Genomic DNA, 21,711 nt, shown 5'->3' on the forward strand with positions numbered 1-21,711 from the left:
GGTAAAGACCTAGCCCAATGCCCAGAGGTAGAAAATTGTCAGTGGTTCCTACTCACAACATTGTTATCAACAAAGCAATACCAGTTTGTCCTTTACCCGTTCCCTAAAGAGATAGGTACATTTAAGATTTTTCCAGGTCCTACAAACAAAACTGAAAATGGTAGGTACTTAGTAGTTCCTTTCATTTAATTGGCGTTTCAGTAAAATGCTTTAAATAGCCCCATTTCAGCATTGGTATAAATTTTTTTTTTTTTTTTTTTTATCAAGGGAACTACTTTAAAATGAAAGGCTTTCGTTGATAGAATGCAGTATGCAGTAAAACCCAGCCAAATTCAATTACCCCTTGATTGGGTCAGGTTAGCCAAGAAGGGAATTATACATTTGAAATCAACAAATTGGATTTGGTACCTTTCGCAGCCTCAGCAATTGCTCCCTGACTGGTTCCTCAGAAGATCAGAGGGGCCCCCACCTTCCAGATGCTTCGACGGATAAGCTCTAACTTTATGAAACCTTGTTTAGGTTCTAAATTAATGATACCTCGTTCTACAGTTATTATAGCTGCAAAATACATGCTGACTATAAATCCTCCTCTTCCAAATTAATATATGCAGCCGTTTTATATATATAGCAGAATTTTTATATATGCATACACACTTGTCATATTTATATGTAAACAAAACTGTTGCTTAAGAGAAGGTTTTCATGTATATGTGTGTGCAGCATTCAAAACACTTCAGATGAATTACTGTACTCAGATCTTTTTTTATTTTGCTTCATTGTACACAAATGGGGTACAGCTATTGTTTCTCTGGTTGTACATGAAGTAGAGTCGCACCATTTGCGTAATCACACATGTACATAGGGTAATGGTGTTTGTCTCATTCTATTATTTTTCCTCCCCCCACCTCCTCCCCACCCCTCATTTTTATACTCAGATCTTCTGAATCGCCATACTCTTTCTTTATAAATTATCCTCCTCCACCTCTTTCCTTAGTCACTGGTTTAGAACCCCACTTCCATTTGATCTCTTTGTTTTCATCTCATCCCCGTATTGTTTTGGGGCTAAATACTCAGATATTAATAAACAAAGCAGATTTTTAAAAATTTTTATTTGCTCTTTTAGATATCCATGACAGTAGAATATATTTTGACAAAACTTCCCATTCTTGTGGTCAGACATGGTGTGGAGTTTCGCTGGTCACGTATTCATATATGAACATAGAAAAGTGATGTCCCCTTCATTCCACTGTCTTTCCTGTTCCCATCCCTACTTCCCTTCATTCCCTGTTGTGTAATCCAATGGACTTCCATTCTCCCCACGCCCCCTTATTGTGTGTTAGTATCCACATATCAGAGAGAACATTTGGTTTTTGGTTTTGGGGGATTGGCTTATTCCACTTAGCAGGATAGTCTCCAGTTGCATCCATTTACTGGCAAATGCCATAATTTCATTCTTCTTTAAGGCTGAGCAATATTCCATTGTGTATAGACCACATTTTCTTTATCCATTCACCTATTGAAGGGCACCTAGGTTGGTTCCATAGCTCAAATGTGATCTGAGCTGCTATAAACATTGATGTGGCTGCATCATTCTAGTATGCTGATTTTAAGTCCTTTAAGTGTAAACTAGTGGGATAGCTGGGTCAAATGGTGGTTCCATCCCAAGTTTTTGAGGAATCTCCACACTACTTTGCAGAGTGGCTGCATCAATTTTCAGTCCCACCAGTTATACGTATGAGTGGACCTTTTCCCCACATCCTAGTCAACATTTATTGTTACTTGTATTTGTCATTGTCACCATAATGACTGGCGTGAGATGGAATCTCAGTGTGGTATTGATTTGCTTTTCTCTAATTGCTAGACACGTTGAACATTTTTTCATATATTTGTTGACCGATAGCATTTCTTCTGCTGTGAGTTGCCTGTTCAATGAGTGGTAACCCATTTACTGATTGGGTTATTTGGTTTTTGGTTTTGGTGTTAAATTTTTTGAGCTCTTTATATATCCTAGAGATTAATGCTCTGTTTGAGGTGGTTAAGATTTTCTCCCTTCTGTAGGCTCTCTCTTCACATTCTTGATTGTTTCCTAGCAAAGCAGATTCTTAAGTCTTTTTTTTTTTTTTTCCCACATGCACATAAGCACCATCAACCATTTCTTTAAGCCAACATAGTAAGCTAGCAAGGGAGAAAATACTGCTGTTCAACTGATGGTATAGAAAAAGAACAATTATTTTCTTCTCCTGCTCCTGCTGTTTCCTACTGCACGCAGATTGCAGACCCAGTTTCTGTGTGTGAGTTAAGGGAATCAGCACAGGGAAGACGTGCTGGTCTTGGGGTGCAGCCTGAGTCTGGAAAGCAGCTATGCCTGTCTCCAGATTATTGCAATAGGTGACACAGTTTTTGTTTTATATGATGTTTATCCTAAGAAAATCTTGCCAATCTTTGTCTTGGAATAGAGGCCCACATCAGTAACATGACACAGGAGGCCCCCAGCAGGGACCCCTGGTGACTTTTCCCTCTCTTCCTATCCCTCCCATCCTCTTTCCTACCATCTTGCAATTTCCCAAGTCATATTGCATTTCTTCATGTGCTGGTTTTCTTGCCTACACAGGGACTTGATAAATCGTCTTCCCTGTTTTCTAAGAATTTTATTGAGATATGACTCACATGCTGCACAATCTATCATTTCCAATGTGCAATTAAGTAGCTTCTAGGCAGAGATGTGCACCCTTCCCACAATGAATTCTAGAACACTCTCAGTTTCCCAAACAGCAATGCTATATCACTTAGCCAGCATCCCCAGTTCTCCCAACCCCCAGCCTCAACCAACACTAACCTGCTTCTAGGCTCCATAGATTAGCCTATTGTGAATATTTCACGTAAATGAAACCATACGATGAGTGGCCTTTTGTGTCTGACTTTTTTCACTTACTGTAAACACTGCGGGGTGATGTCATTTTTGTTCTAGTATGGATTAGTACTTCATTCCTTTTTACTGACAAATGACATTCCAATCTCTGGATACACTGCATCCATTTATCAGTTGATGGAAATTTGGGTGGTTTCCATTTTGGGGCTGTTATGAATAATGTTGCATGGACATTGTTTTACATGTTTTATGTAACCAAAAATTATTTCTGTCACATATATATCTAGGGAGGGGGTGAATCATTGGATCATATGATAACTCTGTGTATAACTATTTGAAGAATCGCCAGAGTCTGTAGTCCAAAGTGATTATTCCATTTTACATTCCCACCAGCAACATATAAAAGTTTTGATTTCTCCACCTCTTTGCCAATGCTTGTTACTGCAATCTTATAATATAAAAGAATGCTTTTAAGAAATGAAGAAATTGGCTGGGCATGGTGATGCACATCTTTAATCCCAGCAGCTCAGGAGGCTGAGACAGGAGGATTGCAAGTTCAAGGCCAGCCTCAACAACGTAGCAAGGCACTAAGCAACTTAGCAAGACCCTGTTTCAGAATAAAAAATGAAAGAGACTGGAGATGTAACTCAGTGGTAAAGCACCCCTGGATTCAATCCACAGTCCCAAAAAGGAAGGAAGGATGGAAGGAAGGAAGGAAGGAAGGAAGGAAGGGAGGGAGGGAGGGAGGGAGGGAGGGAGGGAAGGGAGGGAGGAAGGAAGGAAGGGAGGGAGGGAGGGAAGGAGGGAGAGAGAGAGAGCGAGAGAAAGGAAGGAAGGAAGGAAGAAAGGAAGGAGAAAGAAAGAGAAGGAAGGAAGGAAGGAAGGAAAGAAGGAACGGAGGGAGGGAGAAAGGAAGGGAGGGAGGGAGGGAGAAAGGAAGGAAGGGAGGAAGGGAGGGAGAAAGAAAGAAAGAAAGAAAGAAAGGAAGGAAGGAAGGAAGGAAGGAAGGAAGGAAGAAAGAAAGGAAGGAAGGAAGAAAAGAAAAAGAAATTAAGCAAACTGGATTTTTTCTGCTTTAGCCGTCAACTAGACTTTCTTCTAGAGGTTTCAGTAAGTCTGGAACAGGGCCCTGGAACATATGCTAGAATCTCTATAGATTCCAAAGCCATTAGTCCATAGGCTTCACTTTGAAAACCACATTCATCCTAGTTAATGTCTTATTACTTAATGTAAACAGGTTAACATAGAAGCTAAAAGGTCAGGCTCTGAAGTCAGAAGGAGATTTAAATCCCTGGCTCAATAATTATGAGCTATGTCACTTAGGAAATGACCTCACTTTTATTATAAGCCTCAGTTTCCTCATCTGTAAAGTAAAGTGTCATTAAGGGGACTACATTATCATACATTATCAGGTTTGCCATGGGCTTTAAATTAAATAGTGTATTCAAAACCCAGTGTTTGCCACCTAAGAAATGTTCCAATGTGTTAGTTGTTATTATCATTATTTCTTAATTATGATCATTGCTCTCTAAATTGGAAGAAAATGTGTACAACACATCTATTTGAAAAGATCAAAATTTGCTTAGTTAAAAAAAAAAGCTTTCTAAGCATAAATTGAAAATTTTTCAGGTGCATAATTTTCCAAGGGATACTTTATTGATATAAATAATCCTCCATCTTGTTTTTATCCAGTTGGCCTAGTGGAGAACAGGTTTCTAGATTGACTAACAGTTTACCACTTGGTTCCAGTTCACCCCATGAACTGCTGGAGGTAACACACCTTCCTTAGGTGACATTGGCTGAGCAGAAAGCACAGGCCAAGTGTCTTATTTTTCTCTGTCAAGCAATCTATTAACCCTGGATGCTTTCCTGATAGAACTTTCTTTCTAAAATAGAAGTTTTAAAAGCCCAATCAAATTAGGACTATCGGACTATCAGTCATCAGACAGAATCAAGAATGCTCATTCACATTGGGGCTGAGCTTAGTGGTAGAGCACTTGCCTGGCATGTGTGAGGTACTGGGTTTGATTCTCAGCACCACATATATGTAAACAAAATAAAAGCCCATCAACAACTAAAACAAAATTAAAAAAAAAAAAAGAATAGTCATTCACTTACCCAAATACTGAGTCCTTAACAAAGGCTGGGTTTGGGGGATACAGAGAAGAAAACCAAGACGTCCCACTGTCATGGGGATAGGGACTCACTGCTGAGCAGGCACTGGAGACAAAAGTAAATAACAAAAAACAAGCAATCAAATATATGACCGATCATTTCTTGGTAATGACTGCAGTGAATAAAATTAAACAGTGTGTCTAAAGCAAAAGAGCCACCTTTTTTTTTTTTTTTTTTGGTACTGGGGATTGAACCCAGGGGCACTTAACCACTGAACCACATCCCCAGCCCTTTTTAGTTCTTATTTTGAGACAGGGTCTCACTAAATTGCTTAGGGCCTCACCAAATTGTTGAGGCTGACCTCAAATTTGCAATCCTCCTGCCTCAGCCTCCCCGGTTGCTGGGATTACAGGCATACGCTGCCAGGACCAGCCAAAGGAGCTACTTTTGATCGATGCTCAGCAGAAACCTCTCCCAAGAGGGTATTGGAGCTGATGCCTGAATACCAAGGAGGCAGCCATGGAAAAGATGGAAAAAGATGGAAAGGTCAGGGGGAGAGTAATTTAGGAAAAGGAAACTGTCAAGGACAAGACACTCAGGACCAAACTTGGCATAACTGAGAAGCGCCCCCCACGCCCCCCCCCCAAAAAAGTCCATGGTGGTTGGAACAAGATAACAGTTCAAAGTAGCAGGGGAAGAAGTTAGGGGCATAGCCAGAGACAAGGATACAAGACCTGGCAAGCCAGATGAAAGGGAGAAAGCTCTGGAAAACCTTGGAGGAAGGTGTTTCCTAGTCTACACACTTTTCCTCTTCTTCCTCCTCTCCAGGGTGACTAGCAATGGTGAACCCCAGTCTAAAGATGTTAGCTGCCATCTTTATTTCTACATGTCCAGCAATAACCTCTGCAAATCCCTTAGGGAATCTCTCCCTTTTGTATGAAACTCCCACACCTATCTCCTTTGGCTTTAGAAGATGCAGATCCAGCGGGCGCACGCCTGTCATTTCAGCAGCTGGGGAGGCTGAGGCAGGAGGATCGCGAGTTCAAAGCCAGCCTCAGCAAAAGCGAGGCCCTAAGCAACTCAGTGAGACCCTGTCTCTAAATAAAATACAAAATAGGGCTGGGGATGTGACTCAGTGGTCGAGTGCCCCTGGGTTCAATCCCTGGTCCCCACCCCACCCCCAACAAAAACAAAAAAAGAAGATGCAGATCTACCGCATCTAGTTTTCAATAAAACCTCACTTAAAGAGTCTCTTCTTGAATCTGGCGATCTAGGTTGCACCAGGTGACATTCGAGGTGCCCACCTGCGAGGGAAAGGAGCGGCAGAAGCTGGCTCTGATCGGCGACTCCTCCTCTTCGGCGGAGTTCTTCGTCACCGTGGCCGTCTTCGCCTTCCTGTACTCCTTGGCTGCCACGGTGGTGTACATTTTCTTCCAGAATAAGTACCGGGAAAACAACCGGGGGCCGTTGATTGTAAGTAGTTTTCTTTTTGAAATAACTCTGTCCCTTCTAATTTCTTTTACTCATGCTGCAAAGGTTTCCGAGTGACCTAAACCCTTAAGGCAGGTATTTGAAAGGAAATCATTTTCTTTTCTCATCCAAATCTCTCGGATCAACCACAAAAACATGGTGCCTGTCATAAGACTTGCTAGAAACCCTCCTGAAATAAGTGGCTGGAAATCTCATGAGAGCCAGGAAGGAGTCCTGAGGCTTGCTGTGGATTTACTTACGATTCCAGCATTATGGACTTAGTCATTTTTATCACTGGTTATTTAGACAGTATGATTTGTGCTTATCCGAAATGCATTATTCCCTTTGTGTGTGATATAGTCTGGGCATAGTACCATATAATTGGAAGATGAACTTCTGTTTCTTTCTCTCTCTCTCTCCTCGATGTCAATCACCCTCTCCACCACCACTTTCTGTTTCTTTAGAGAATTGGTGCAAGAACTCATACAGGTGAAATCAATACAACCCAGCATATCCAAACATGGGCATGCATGCATATACCTAGAAGGATTCAGAAATTCTGATTGGCACAGGTATTTTTAAAGAAATAAATTTACCCATAGGCATGGGTAATTTTAAAGAAATAAATTTCAAATTTCCCCCAGGGTATGGTGGTGCAGGCCTGTAATCCCAGCAGCTCAGGTGGTTGAAGCAGGAGGATCAAGAGTTCAAAGCCAGCCTCAGCAACTTATCTAGGCTCTAAGCAACACAGTGAGACCCAGTCTCTAAATAAAATATAAAAAGGGCTGGGGCTGGGGCTCAGTGGTTAAGCACTGTTGAGTTCAATCCCTGGTAGAAAACATTTTTTTTTTAAATTCTAATTTCCCAATCTTTACATGCATATTTCCATAAAATCTGTCTTCCTAAGAATACCCTGCCTGTGAAGATAGTTTGCTATCTTTTTTCAATCACTGTGTTATTCAGCTTTCTGTTCCCTGTAACAAAACACTTGAGGTAATTAACATATAAAGTAGAAAAAGGTTTATTTTGACATACAGTTTTAGAGATTCCAGCCCATTACTGAATAGACCCACAGTTTTAGGTCTAGGGCCCGGGGAATCCCAGATGGTAACAGTAGAGAGTAGAAAATTGCTCACGTCAAGGTCAGGAAGCAAAAGAGACAAAGGGAGGGTCTAGGGCCAACAGTCCCTTGAAGTAAAGACACCCCAAGATCCCACCTTTCCTAGGTTTCCCCACCTCCCCATAGCACCACCTGGAGGCCATACTTGGAACATACTGGCCTTTGGAGGACATTGAATATCCAAATTACAATTATCATCTACTCCCATTTTAAAGAAAAGCATCCTATCTTATCGTCCCAGATCTTACCAGTACATTTACATGATATGAAACACTTAAAGCACACCAAAAAGGAACCATTTGAAACATCGGTGCTGTGTTGGAAAAGTGAGTGAGCTCAACTCCTGGCTAATGTACTTTTTGGGATATAAGGGGATTTCCAATGTTTTGCTTTCAATAAAATTAAAAGTCCTCATCATTTGATAAAGTGTTAAAAACAATTTTTGACATGGAAACAGAAAAATAAAATAAGTTTTAGAAATTAAAAATAAAATAAGAAATTTTGATGATAGATAATTGTCATCTGGGCATATAAATTTAAAAATAAGGAAATTAATGATATTGCTATAACAAAAGTCCATCTAATCCCACCTACTCATTTATACGAGCAAACTTTCTCAGTATATACATCTATAAGACAAAAAATGAAAATAAACTCTATACTGAATCATGTCCCATTCTAGAAAAAGATAATATTTACCCCCAAAATATTTATAAACTATTTGAAGAAAAAAACCAGTCCATACAAGAAATATAAATTTTCAATGAAATTTTTACTTTTCAATTTTAATAATTATTTAAATATTACTCATAAAATTTATAATACATTTTTGTCATTTTGGAAAATTGTGCATTAATAATACTTGTAACGATTACCCAATCAGAAGGGTATCTTTAATACCTAAACCCGTAGGGTCATGGGTAATTAAAAAGTAATTTAAGTTTGTATAAATATTTTTGTTGTAAAGAATTATAATAAAAATATAAAATTAAGAAACATAAAATACAATAGAAATATAAATGAAGAAATATAAACTTCTTTCAAAAATACTGTATCTATAATTCTGTGAGGAAGGTTCAGTGGAAATACAACTTGAAAGGGAACAAAAGAAGCAAAATTTCTAACTGTTAAAGACTTTATTAATTATTACTGGATGATCAAAAATGTTGAGTAAATATTAGTTGTGTTGTTTAAAAATTGAGACAACAGCTATACTTCTAAATATCGAGACTTAGAATGTGCCAGAAATTACATTATCTGCAACTATTTAAACTTTTACTAAAAACAAAATCGGGCACTGATATACACAAGTAGTCGCACAGTTTTTAGAAATTCTTTTAGGGAGTATGTAATAAAATAAGTTGTAAGAACCTTTAATCTACACATTCTGGAAAACTGAACCTTGAGATAATTTTTGAAGGATTAATAGGAGAAAAGCTTGTTTTTACAACTCTGTGCTTAAGTTGAAAGGAACTAGAAAAAAAGTTCAGATTTGCAGCACTTTAAGGTGTTAACTTGAGAAGGAGGAGTAATAGAAGAACTTAAACCTTTGGACAAGGATTTTTTGGGGTTTTTTTGTTTGTTTGTTTTGTTTTGTTTTGTTTTCATCCTAGATTAGTCTTAATAATTTACAAAAAGCTTTAACAGAGTCACCTAAGTGACCCCATGTCTCCCATAATGCAGGTAGGTACACAGAAGAGATGGCCTGCATATACCATGAACCTAACACGCAGCCATTCATTCCTGGATACATGGAGACATTCTCAGAGAATTCTCAAGTCCAAGGAAATGACTTCTTAAATGGCCCAGTTAGTTGGCCCCTAAAGTGGGAAAAGATCTATTTTTGTTACATAAAACCACATTCCACTTATACGAAATCATCTTGTAAAGGCAGCCTATTTAGTCTCTGTGTAAATAGTCCTTCCCATCAAGCAGGATCTAATAAAATCCTGAGTTGTGTAATACACCAGGTAGCTTTTGTTTTATTATATCCAGGGTGGGGAGGACCAGAGGGGGAGGTAATTCTAGTAATAAAAAAGGAAAGACTCCAAGATGAAACTTCTGCGATATTAAAAAACTGATGTGCTCATTACTTAGCAGATAAAAGTTAATTTTAAAGGATCCTGTGCCCGATGAGGCATGAGGCAGGTTGCATGGACGGATGTTATCACGACCGGGGGACAGCGCACCCTTCAGTCCCAATCCCACCATGATGGCCCTTGATTGAGGAACTAAGAATGCATAATTATACCCTGCGTGAGGAGCAGCAAATTCACAGTGTGAGCGAGATCTCTGGAGGGTGTCTCCTGCTTCAGACTTTCAACTACTAAAGAAGCTTTTGGTGGGTTGGGGAGATAGCTCAGTTGGTAGAGTGCTTGCCTCCTAAGCACAAGGCCCTGGGTTCAATCCCCAGCCCCACAGGGGGGGAAAAAAAAGGAGATTTTGTTCAGAGGTTAACAATACTTGCAATACCATTTATTCTGAAAGATGTCCACTTTTCCTAACTTGAACAATTTGGTTCTGGTTACCATATATTTTTCTTGTTGTTGTTCTTTTTTGACAACACACATACTTCTTTAAAATATTCTAGGCCGAGCAAGGTGGTGCACACCTGCAGTCCCAGTGGCTGGGGAGGCTGAGGCAGGAGGATCACAAGCTCAAAGCCAGCCTCAGCAACTTAGCGAGGGCCTAAGCAACTCAGTGACACCCTGTCTCTAAATAAAAAATAAAAAAGGACTGGGGATGTGGCTCAGTGGTTAAATGCCCCTGGGTTCAATCCCCAGTACCAAAAAAAAAAAAAAAAAAAAAAAAATTCTGTAATTTGGAATTCTCCAAGTCAAACTTTTAGTTTGTAACAACAAAGTTACCACATTATACTAAGATAAATTAATTCAATCCGTTTTAAGAAATTAATTATCCAAAGGCCGAATGTTCTCTCTAATTCTAATGCACAACAAGGGTGCTAACCCACAACAAGGGAGGGTAAGGAGGAAAGAACAGAAATTCAACGGATTAGACAAAGGGAAATGAAGGGAAGGGAGGGGGATGGGAATGGGAAAGACAGTGGAATGAATGGGACATCACTTTCCCATGTTCATTTATGAATACACAACCAGTGAGACTCCATGTCATGTTCATCCGCAAGACGGGGATCCTAATTAGAATAAATTATATGTGGTATGTCAAAATACACCCTACCGTCATATCTATCTAAAAAAAAACAAAATAAATTTAAAAAGAGAATGTAATGATCCATTCCTATCAAAAACAAGAAAAAGAAAGAAATTAGGTATCCTTCTGAAAATTAACCAATCCCCATTTGACTTATAGCCTCTAGGACAGGAAACTATACATCCTGTACAAATAGGACTGATTGTCGGGAAGTGACAGGAACGGGTGGTGATAATAATAACTGACAGTAATACTCTCGGCTGATGATGCTTGGGCTTCTACCTATGTGTTTAACTGATTTAATACAGCCTGAGTTTGTATTAATTTTTGCATTCGTAGATGAGGAAAGGGAGATTTGGAAAAATTACCAACTCTTGTAGGTCACATCACTCATAGACAGAGGATGGTGTTTGGACCCAAATCCAAGGCCCCCAAACCCTGCATGCAATAGGGCCCAAAATCCTAATGCACAGCATGCTACAGAAGTTACGGGGTGGAGTAGGTAAGACAAAGGGGTTTATACACAGGGACAGCTCTTATATGTTCTTACTCTGGAAATAGACAACTCGGACCCTTATCACCTAGGATCTTCTGCTCATTTGACTGTCACAGAAGGTTTTAAATTTGCCATCAAAAAAATCCATTTGGAGTTATGTCAAGACTGCCATGAGTCTATGATGCTAGAATAGTAAGAAGGTTCTGCTTCGCCTGCGGATTATCTTTTTTGCACATAGAAGGTGCAAGAGAGAAAACAAGGAAATAGGCTTTAAAAATGGCAAAGAGCAATGTATATTACAAAGCAAAGATGACCAGGATTGATTCCTAAATGTTTCTAAGCTGCTGTCAGCAATTTCAGACAAACTGAGCCAAGCCCGTGTTGGTTGCTAAAAAAAAAAAAATTATCTACTGAATTTATATGATAAGATTACCCGTCTTGAAGTAAAAATGAGAATCTAGATGTCTTTTGAATACTGTTAATTGTTAATGAAGCTGTCTGACACAGCAGTGAGAAAACCAGGCCAAGGGAAATATCCAGCTACTGTATGTCACTACAGTTAAGTGCCTTCTTGTACAGATGAATGAATATCGGTTCTCAGAAAGCAGATTGTGGAATGGTGCATGATTGTGGAATTGAAATGCCACATCTGGTTATATCATGTTGTCATGTTCCTTACAGTACAGTTTCAAAATCAATCTCTGGCCTAGATTTCTGTGACAGGATAATCGGAGCCATCTTCAGATCTCACGTCCAACAGGGGGGCTGTGGCGTTTTTCTCATGTTAATGTAAAATAAGTTTAAAGAGTAACTTCTCTTATAAGTTGACAGAATGTTCTGAGTTTGAGCATTGAGTCAACACCATGCCACATTTCAATGAATCCCTGTTGTACGAAAGTTAGGTTTAAAGTAAACCTTCTAACAATCAGGGAGGTTGTCAATGTGCATCTTAAGAGTTTATGGGAAAGAAAGGACTGTGTTACTCAAAATCTCTTATTCCCATAAAGGAGACCAGGTTGACCACAGGGAGCTCATGGGACTAGGAGCATTTACCCACTGCAGACATACAAGGGTCTCATGGCTTGCATCTGTTTTATGTCCACTGCCTTCCAAATATTTTCAAATTTCCCCATTTAGCCTCGAGATAATCCTGAGAGACAAATAGAGCAATGAGAACTGGCCCCCTTCTACAGATTCAAACTAATTCCTTTTGACTGAGCACCACGCCTTGCAAAATGAGTCCGTGGGTGATGAGAAAGCTGGCCAATGTCAGAAGAAGGTAATGGCAAAATCAGTATGAAACTCTTAGCCTGATAATCTTAGGTGCAGTGGTTCTACTATAGCCTTCTGGATTTAGTTCTGCTCTCAGGACCTATTAACATTAACAGTTGGAAGCTCATTATTTCATCTGTACTGAGAATAATAGCATGCATATCACATGGGTGCTCTAAGGAGAGAGAGTTCCTGCCTGCAAAGTGCTTTGCCCAGGGAAAGACTCCCAGTAGGTGATGCATCAATGGTATCTGATGGTAATGTTATTAGTGTTATTAATTTTAATAGTTCTCCTGACCATTACTAGTCATGCCCTAGTCCTACAAAGGGCAATGGCAGGCACCTCCCTTTAATTGATTACAGCCCTTACATCCCACTTTCCTCTGGTCCCTCCCCAGCAAGCATCCTCTCCTGCCCCAAGTCCCTGAGGATAGAGCTCAACACAGAACTCCTTCTCCAATCACCATGGCTAGGACAAGCCATCCAAGTCTCCATTTTGTTCCTGGAATCCCACTCACTCGGTTCTAGATCTGGAAGGTAGATTTGTTAACTTCTCCAGTTAGAAAATCAGGGTCCTCATTTTCAAGCACAGACTGAGCCCGTCACTGAGGTAAGAAAACAGGGGGCAGGTACAGATCTGAATGCTCCAAGAATCGAAGGCTAATCTCCCATCAGCAACACCTTTCCTTGGGTGTCATTGCAGATAGAAATCAAATTTTGCAGCCTCTGAGCTATTTGGAAATGATTAGGAAGGCTTCTCTTCCTTTCCCTCTGCATCTCCTTCCCTCCTTTCCTCGCCTCTCATCTTTCTGATTTCTGTTCTCTCTCTTTCTCTGTCTCATCATGTCTAAGTGTATTTCATCATGATAGGCAGTATCTTCAGTGGGCTGAGCCATACGTATATGAATTAAGAGCATGCGTGTGGTAAGGAAAACCATTGAAAATTTCTGGCAGTCTGCAAGAGAGATGTAGATGGGCTTTGGTAAGTTGGAGGAGGAAGTGTATGTTTTAGTCAGATTATTTTTGTTGTTGTTGCTGTGAAGACCAAAAGACCTGACTTAAAGGAGGAAAGGTTTCTTTTGGCTCATGGCTTCAGAAGTTCAGTCCATTGTGGGCCAACTCCACAACTCTGGGCCCAAGGTGAGACAGAACATCATGGCGGAAGGGTATGTCAGAGAAAAGCAGCTCAGGACATGGTACCAGAAAGCAGAGAGGAGCTCAACTCATCAGGGGCAAAATAAAACCCCAAAGTCATGCCCCAGTGACCACTTCCTCCAGTCCCATGCTACCTACCTACAGTTGCCACCCAGTGAATCCATATCTGTGGATTAATCCACCGATGAGGTTACACCTTTCATAACCCAATCACTTCACCTCTGAACCTTCTTGCATTGTCTCACACAAGAGCCATTGGTGGATACCTCACATCTAAACCATAATAGTATAACTCTGCGTACAAGTGAAAGCACTCCCTCCCCAGTTGCAGTGGTATGGACTTATTTTAAAGATATTTACCCCAGCATTAGGAGGTTGGTGAATAGGTGAATGGAGGACTTTTTTTTTTTTTTTTTTTTTTTAAGTTTTGCCACAGATACGATGTATTTGCTGCTACAAATAACATCATTCGAAGCCCTGACAGCATGTACCTTGTTAGTCACAGGCTTACTTATCAGAATCTGACAATCTGACTCATGGTGTATGTGTGTGTGTGTGTGTGTGTGTGTGTGTGTGTGTGTTCCACCTGTTTACTCTTTGGAAAAAAAGTGTTGATAATACAAAAGGGTATGAACTCAACCTTCCATAAACTCTTAATCTAATCTACGATAAACTTTGCACCAACAAATACATTTTTGCCAGAAGTAGTACCACAAATGAAGGTGAACAAACAAATCCAGTTAAAATTCTCTGAGCATATCATCTTCATGTTCTATCCAAGTTTGTATTTCCAGCTCTTTTTCAGGATTTTTTTTTTTTAATGATGAGTGAATTCTTAATTACAATTTAAATGAAGGTAATTTAAATGAATTCCCACTGTATTTGGTACCATGTTTCTCTAATTAGTTCAACACAGAGATGAGCTATAGTCCAACAGCTTTAATAAAGGCAATGAACTGTCTGAAGGATCGGTGTGGGTCTTCCAGAGCCCACAACTCTTCTCCTCCTCTATTGGAACCTGTGCCTATAAACAGCTAGTGGGAAATGTCAATTGCCACACCATCCATTTCTGTCAGATTTTCTGTCCTTTCAGGGAAATCACCATTTAGTTAGAAAATCAGAATGCCACAGGAAGGTGGCCAAACCCCAAATGTGTTTTCCTTCTGCATTTTCTATTTTCATTTAAAACAAAATGAAAGGTGAAATGTATCTACTCCCTGGCTCAGTGCACCAGAGGAAATTGTTCCCTCTCCCAATTAGACCAGTGGTGCTCAACTCATGGGGAGAAGGGAAGTGGCAATTTTGCTTCTGACACTCTCACCCCATCCTAGTCCAAGTGTGCTACTATAACAAAACACCTGAGACAGGAAACTTAGGAAGCAGAAATTTATTTCTCACAGTTATGGAGGCTGGAGGGTCCAATATCAAAGGTGCCAGCATGTTTGTTGTCTGGAAAGAGGGGATCTCTCCTTGGAGATGGGACCTTGTTGCCACATCTCCTGGAGGGGAGAAACATTATGTCCTCATGTGAGAGAAACTGGCCAACCAGTGCATGCAGCCTCTTTTATAAGGGGTTTAATCTCACTGATAAAGGAGGAATCTCATGGACAGTCATCTCTTAAAGGCCCCACCACTTCTATCACTTTGGCAACATATTTTAGAAGGGACAAATTCAAACCACAGCATTGTGCCCACCCCAAAATTCATGTTGTTACAATGACAATGTTAGAAGGTGAACCTTTAAGAGGAGATTCAGTCCCGTGAGCTCCTCCCTTACCAGTGGGACTCAGGACATGATAAAACAGGCTTTATAGTGTTTGGTTTGGTTTCCCTTCTGCCTTCCACCATGTAAGGACATGGCAGTGCTTCCTTCCAGCTGATGCAGGAACATGGCACCATCTTGGAAGCAGAGAACAGACATCATGAGATAACAAAACATGTTTTGATCATAGACTTCCCAGACTCCAGAACTGTGAGAAAACTAATTTCTGATCTTTATAAATGACCCAGTCTCAAGTGTTTTGTTAGAGCCACACAGATAAACCAAGACACACATTCCTGCCTTAGGACACTTGGCAATGTCCAGAGACATTTTTTTTTTTTTATTGTCACTACTGAGGTGTCATTGCTGGTATCTACTAGGTAGAGGTCAGAGATGCTGCCGAACATCCCACAGTGCCCAGAACAACCCACCAAAACAAAGAATAATCCAGCTCAAAATATCAGTAGTGCTGGGGTTGAGAAAACCTGACTTGTGGCAATAAACACCAACCACTGAGCACCTACTGTATGCCTGGCACTGCACCAGGCACTTTTCAAATGTCTTCTGTTATGGTTTGGAGGTGAGGTGTCCCCCAAAAGTTCACATATGTGACAATGCAAGAAGGTTCAGAGGAGAAATGATTGGGTTGTGAGAACCTTAACCCAATCAGCGAATGAATCTCTGATGGGATTAACTGAGTGGTAACTGGAGATAGTTGGGTCATGGCTAGAGGAGGTGGACATTGGGGGCGTGGCTTTGGGGCGTGACTTTGGGGTATATATCTGTATCTGGAGAGTGGAGTCTCTCTCTGCTTCCTGATCACCATGTGAGCTGCTTCCCTCCACCACACTCTTCCGCCATGATGTTCAGCCTCACCTTGAGCCCTGAGGAAGGGAGCCTGCTGTCTATGGACTGAGACCTCTGAAACTGTGAGCCCCCAAATAAACTTTTCCTCCTCTACAGTGATTCTGGTGGAGCATTTTAGTCACAGCAGCAAAAAAAAAAATAACTAAAACATCTTTCTTTCAAGTCCTTAAGATAACCTTTAGAGTGTGGTATATTTTTAAATTCTATTATTGAGATGTAAAAAACTACAGCAAAGGAAACTAAAGAGCTTTGCCCCAGAGGCAAAAGCTTTTTATTGCCTCTGACTTCAGCTCAAAAATTGCTTCATTTGGCTCTGCATAATTCCACTTATGGAGAACTCCTGCCTCCATGTTCCTTTCTACCTATTATGTGCTGCAATGCCCTCTGACCTCTTCTGCTCTCTCTGAGCTACCCCAACACACGTGCATTCAAGCTCGTGCCCCCAATCTAACATCGCAGCTCTGCAGCCTCTTTCCCCAAAGCGCTCCCTTCTGAACTAGCCGACAGTCTAGAGAAAAACATGGTGGCAAGCCCAATTCCTCCACCAGTTTTAGATGATACCTATCAAAGGACTCTGTGGTCTCCCAGAAGTCTTTAGAGCTCCACTGCTTCAGACTCCATCTCTAGTTATGGAATTTGAGCCAATTAAATATTTCCAAGCCACTTAGAGCACTAGTTTAACTCTACAGCTACCCTAAGGACCTTAGTGAGGGGCTGGGGAGATAGCTCAGTCGGTAGAGTGCTTGCCATATAAGCACAAGGCCCTGGGTTCGATCCCCAGCACCCAAAAAAAAAAAAAAAAAAAAAAAAAAAAAGGACCTTAGTGAGATGCTCAAAATGGTATAGAGTTAAGAAGAAAAGAACAAAATATTACCCTATTTAATTTTTAACCAAAAATGTTTTTGATAACTTGTTTGATATTATTTAAGTTGTTTGATATTGCTTTTTCCTTATAGGAACCTCAGCCACTATTGGTTTTTAGTTTTTGTTTTTCAATCAAGCAAAAGTTTATATAGTTCTTCCTTTTGATAGCAAGTCTTCATTGGATTCAATGATCATGGATGTTTAGACACCCAGGCCCTGGGCCTTGTGCTAAATACTAAGGACCCAAAGCAGAATGAAACCCAGCTTCTTGACTCAGACAATCTACTTTATTCCTTTACCATAAATCAGGAAGACATAACGATAGTAAATATTTATATTAATCTTGAGGAATAATCTGTCATAAGGAGACAATAGAAAGCAGTAGGTAGGAATCCAAGCTGTAGACCCAGACTGGGTGGGTCCAAATGTCAGTATTATCATTTACCATCTGTGTGACTTTGAGCAGGGTCTGGGACCATTCTGTGATTCCAATTCTTCACCTGTGGAATGGAGATAACTTACAAAGTGGTTGGTCAGATTAAATGAGTTATTACACACAAAGCCATTACAACAGGAGCTTAGCAGGTGTTCATTAAAGTGAACTGTTATTTTTATCAGCCTTAGTATTATACCCATACTGTGCTTTGTATGTCGCTGGTGTTCATTAAATCTCCATAGATGTTAGGGCTGAAAGATAGGTAAATGCAAACTCTATTGACTTTCTCATCTTGAGAAATAATACAGAAGGCTTCTTATTGTTCTGTCAATATCAAATCCTCATTTATATTAGTTTCTTTATTCTTTGAGCTTTCAAACTTGGCATAAGCTGCTGTCATTACAGGCAGATGCAATCAGCTCTAATATGGAACTTCACCCTGGCCCCCATTACTCTGATCCCCTCCCTTTGACTATCTCCCTCCACCCTGGCACTCACATCTCCTGCCTTAGGGACAGGAACAGAGCACAGCTCCATTATATCAACCAGGATTCAGAGAATGGGGCCTCGAATCTGGATCAGCCAGCAATCTGAAAATAGCAATGGTGTAACAGGAAGAACTTGGAAAATCTGATTGGGACAATCAGCAGAGAAACTAATCTCAGTCTTTCACTCCTCCTGCTATCATGGATTTTTTTAAAAATTGGTGTTATAGCCCCCACCCCAACCCCCAAAGATGGCCAACTATACTTACTATTTACTAAATTTGTTTTTTTGCATCCAAACCAAGTCAATGCTCAGGCACATAGGCTAAGCATCGCTGGGGCTCCCAGAAGTTTAAAAATGACTTGCTCTTAGTAGAGCGAGGGTTCATTAAGCAGTCAAGTAATTGGCACAAAGTCCAGCAGTTGGGTTTTCTGCAGGTCCTTTAGCCTTTTCTCCTGGCAGGGCATCTTCATCTTCATTGCTTAGCGGAACCCTTATCAAAGCAACAAAGCCATATTAGAGAGTACTTTGAAATGTGCCCTAAAACATGCAAGGAGTAATTTGAGGTAAAATAGGCTTGAAGCTAAGCACAGTGGCTCACACCTGTCATCCCAGCAGCTCGGGAGGCTGAGGCACGAGGATCGCAAGTTCAAAGCCAGCCTCAGCAACTTAGTGAGGCCCTAAGCAACATAGAAAGACCCTGTCTCTAAATAAAATATAAAAAAGGGCTGGGGATGTGGCTCAGTAGCTAAGTGCCCCTGGGTTCAATCCCTAGTACCAATAAATAAATAAATACTAGGTAATTGCAAAGGAGAGATTTTCAACTGGGGAAATAGATTCAGCAAGAATGTAAATGAACAGGGGACACTTTTGTGGCCTGACAGCCTCCTTCTCTAGAGAAACTACCTTCTGATACGGTTCTGCTGGACTGTCTATCATGGTGTGTGATATCACAGACAGGCAAGTGATTCAGGTGAAAGGGAAATGAACCAAAGTCTCCTCCTGAATTTATCTATGAGTGGATTTCTTCTTCCTCTGGAGTTGCTAAGCTAGGAGGAATACATGGCCCATGATATGGAAGGAATCTTTTTAAAAGAATAAAGCTAAGCAGAAATATGTAGATCCTAGAGAGGAGAGAAGGAGAGAGTCAGAGAGAGTCATGGTCAAAATTAAAAATTGAACTCCTGAATTCAGCCATGCCTGAAGCAGTAACTTTTAGACTTACCTATTATATGAGCTCTTGAATTTCCTTTTGTGATTGCTACTTTGTGGGTTTCTGATACTTGCCAAATGATATTATCTTGAACTATACAATTTTTATTTCTTCCATCAAACAGTACTAAGAACCCAAATATCAAAAGACTATTTATGGGCTTAAGTTTAAAAAATGTTTCAAGGGCTAGGGAGATAGCTCAGTCAGTAGAGTGCTTGCCTTGCATGCACAAGGCCCTGGGTTCGATCCCCAGCACCGCAAAAAAAAAAAAAAAAAAAAAAAAAAAAGTTTTAAGATTTTTTTTTTTAAATGTTTTTGGTTGGACTGGGGTTGTGACTCAGTGGTAGAGTACTTGCCTAGCATGTGTGAGGCACTGGGTTTGATCCTCAGCACTGCATATAAATAAATACATAAATACATAACTAAGATTAAAATTATTTTAAATGTCTTTGGTTGTAGATGGACACAATACCTTTATTTTTTATTTATTTATTTTTATGTGGTGCTGAGGATCAAACCCAGTGCCTCACACATGCTACGCAAGCACCACTGAGTTACAACCCCAGGCCTAAATTTACATTTTTTTTTAATATTCAGTTATCAGTGAACCTTTATTTTTTACTTATTTATATGCGGTGCTGAGAATCGAACCCAGTGCCTCATGCATGCTAGGCAAGCACTCTACCACTGAGCCACAACTCCAGCCCCTTAAAAATTTTTTAGTATGACCACTGGGTGCTAAGTATGTAGTGGATGTTTAGTGTATTTATTCATAGAACCAAGGAAAAGTAAGGTGGAATGACTCTGATAGTGCTTTTTAATTAGTTGTTATTTAATCCCAGTTGTTTCCCTTCAGAATGCCTCATAATGTTCCATTATATTCTGATAAATTAAATTAGTTGAACATTTCTTACATTGGGTTTTTAATTTTACAAAGTGTTGAATTTTTCCATCTCATAAATCATCAGCCTTGCATTTAAATCTTTATACACATTTTGACTCACTAATTTAGGAATAGAATCTCAGAATTTTATTATCTTCCTGACTCTGGAAATAGAAGCACCTATTTTCTAGTCCAGATAAAAACTTACCCACAATGAATTACCTCTGATCTGAGTGAAATTTTTGAATTTCAACTGTTTACCCCAGACTGTGAGATCATATGTTATTGTGGAAAGGGTCTCCCAAGAAGATCTACAGAGAGAATTTGCTTCCCAGGGAGGGAAGAAAAAAAAAATACAAAAATTTTGTCATATCAAGGTTGCCCCTGAAATATTTACTTTGGAAACTTGAGATACTAAAGGGAGTATCAAAAATTCAGTTCAAGTCATGTTTAAGTATGCAGAAGCCAGCCTTTAATTTCCAAGGAGAAATCCCCAAGATTGGCATTAATCTGCATGGCAGCACATGCATAGATTCAGAACTGGGCTCTGTGTGCCCTTGGCTTTGGCATTACTTTCTCATCCAAGTTCAATAAGTGAAGTTCAGGACCGTAAGCCGTTCTCCTGACCAAAAACGGCAGAAAAAAACACACAAAAATTCTATGTAACTTTTTTTTTCTTTATAATGAAATACTTCAGAAGTTTCATCTTGGGGTGTCTCCAGGGCCTCCAATTCTGGCTGTGGCAACCCAGCAGATGGTCAGGGAGCCGAGAGATCAGTACAAGTGGATCTGGCTCTGCCTGCTGCAGCCACATCCAGGAGCTTCTGCATAAATCTGGTGGCTCCTTTCAAACCCCCAATTAAGCCATCTCCCACGGCCTTCTTTGGCTTTTTTTCTTCTTCTTCTTTTCCCCACTCATAAATTGTTGATTCAGAATTGAAAAAAAACCAAGACCAAACCATGCGGGATCAGTGTCTCTGATTAGAAGAGACAGCTGGTGGGGAGCCCATTTTGGACTTCATGAAACCTTCCTGCCTAAAGAATCAGGATTGTCACGGGCAACAGGGGGCAGAGGGGTGGGGAGAGGCTGTGGAAAGGAGAGAATTCATCCTATTGGGTCATATTTTTAGAGACTCACTATGAAATAGTCTAACTCCTGATTTCCATTTTATCAGTCCATTGCTCCACATACAGCTCTGCTTATGCAACTGGCCATCTCTGATTGACAGAAATGACAACCCCCTGCTCACACCAACATTCGAAGCCCACCTGAACCATGACCCTTCAACCACTCCTGGGAGGTATCTCCACCATTCCCCAGATTCCATGACTTAGCCAAACGGAACCACTCATCATTCCCCAAACTGTATAAACTCCTATTTCTGAATTGCAATGGAGTCTCTACCTGCCACCTGGAAGGTCTTTGTCACCTGCCTTATTGAAGCAATAATGCAAAAGTTGATTCATTCTCAAAGACCCATTACAAATGCCACCTGTTCCACTACCCACCTGCTCAATCTCCACATCCTTCC

The 21,711-nt window shown here is 40.3% G+C and overlaps 1 protein-coding gene across 2 annotated transcripts in view; it reads left to right on the top strand.

Annotated features, from left to right (window-relative positions):
* Positions 1-21,711, top strand: part of Synpr (synaptoporin) — a 331,674-nt gene that overhangs the window by 268,349 nt on the left and 41,614 nt on the right. For both annotated transcript variants that reach the window (XM_047531768.1, XM_047531769.1), the window contains one exon: positions 6,259-6,457. In XM_047531768.1, coding sequence (XP_047387724.1) covers positions 6,259-6,457 — 199 coding nt within the window. The remainder of the gene's footprint in view (positions 1-6,258; positions 6,458-21,711) is intronic.

This window comes from Sciurus carolinensis, chromosome 17 (assembly GCF_902686445.1).
Source record: "Sciurus carolinensis chromosome 17, mSciCar1.2, whole genome shotgun sequence".
Lineage (NCBI taxonomy): Eukaryota > Metazoa > Chordata > Mammalia > Rodentia > Sciuridae > Sciurus > Sciurus carolinensis.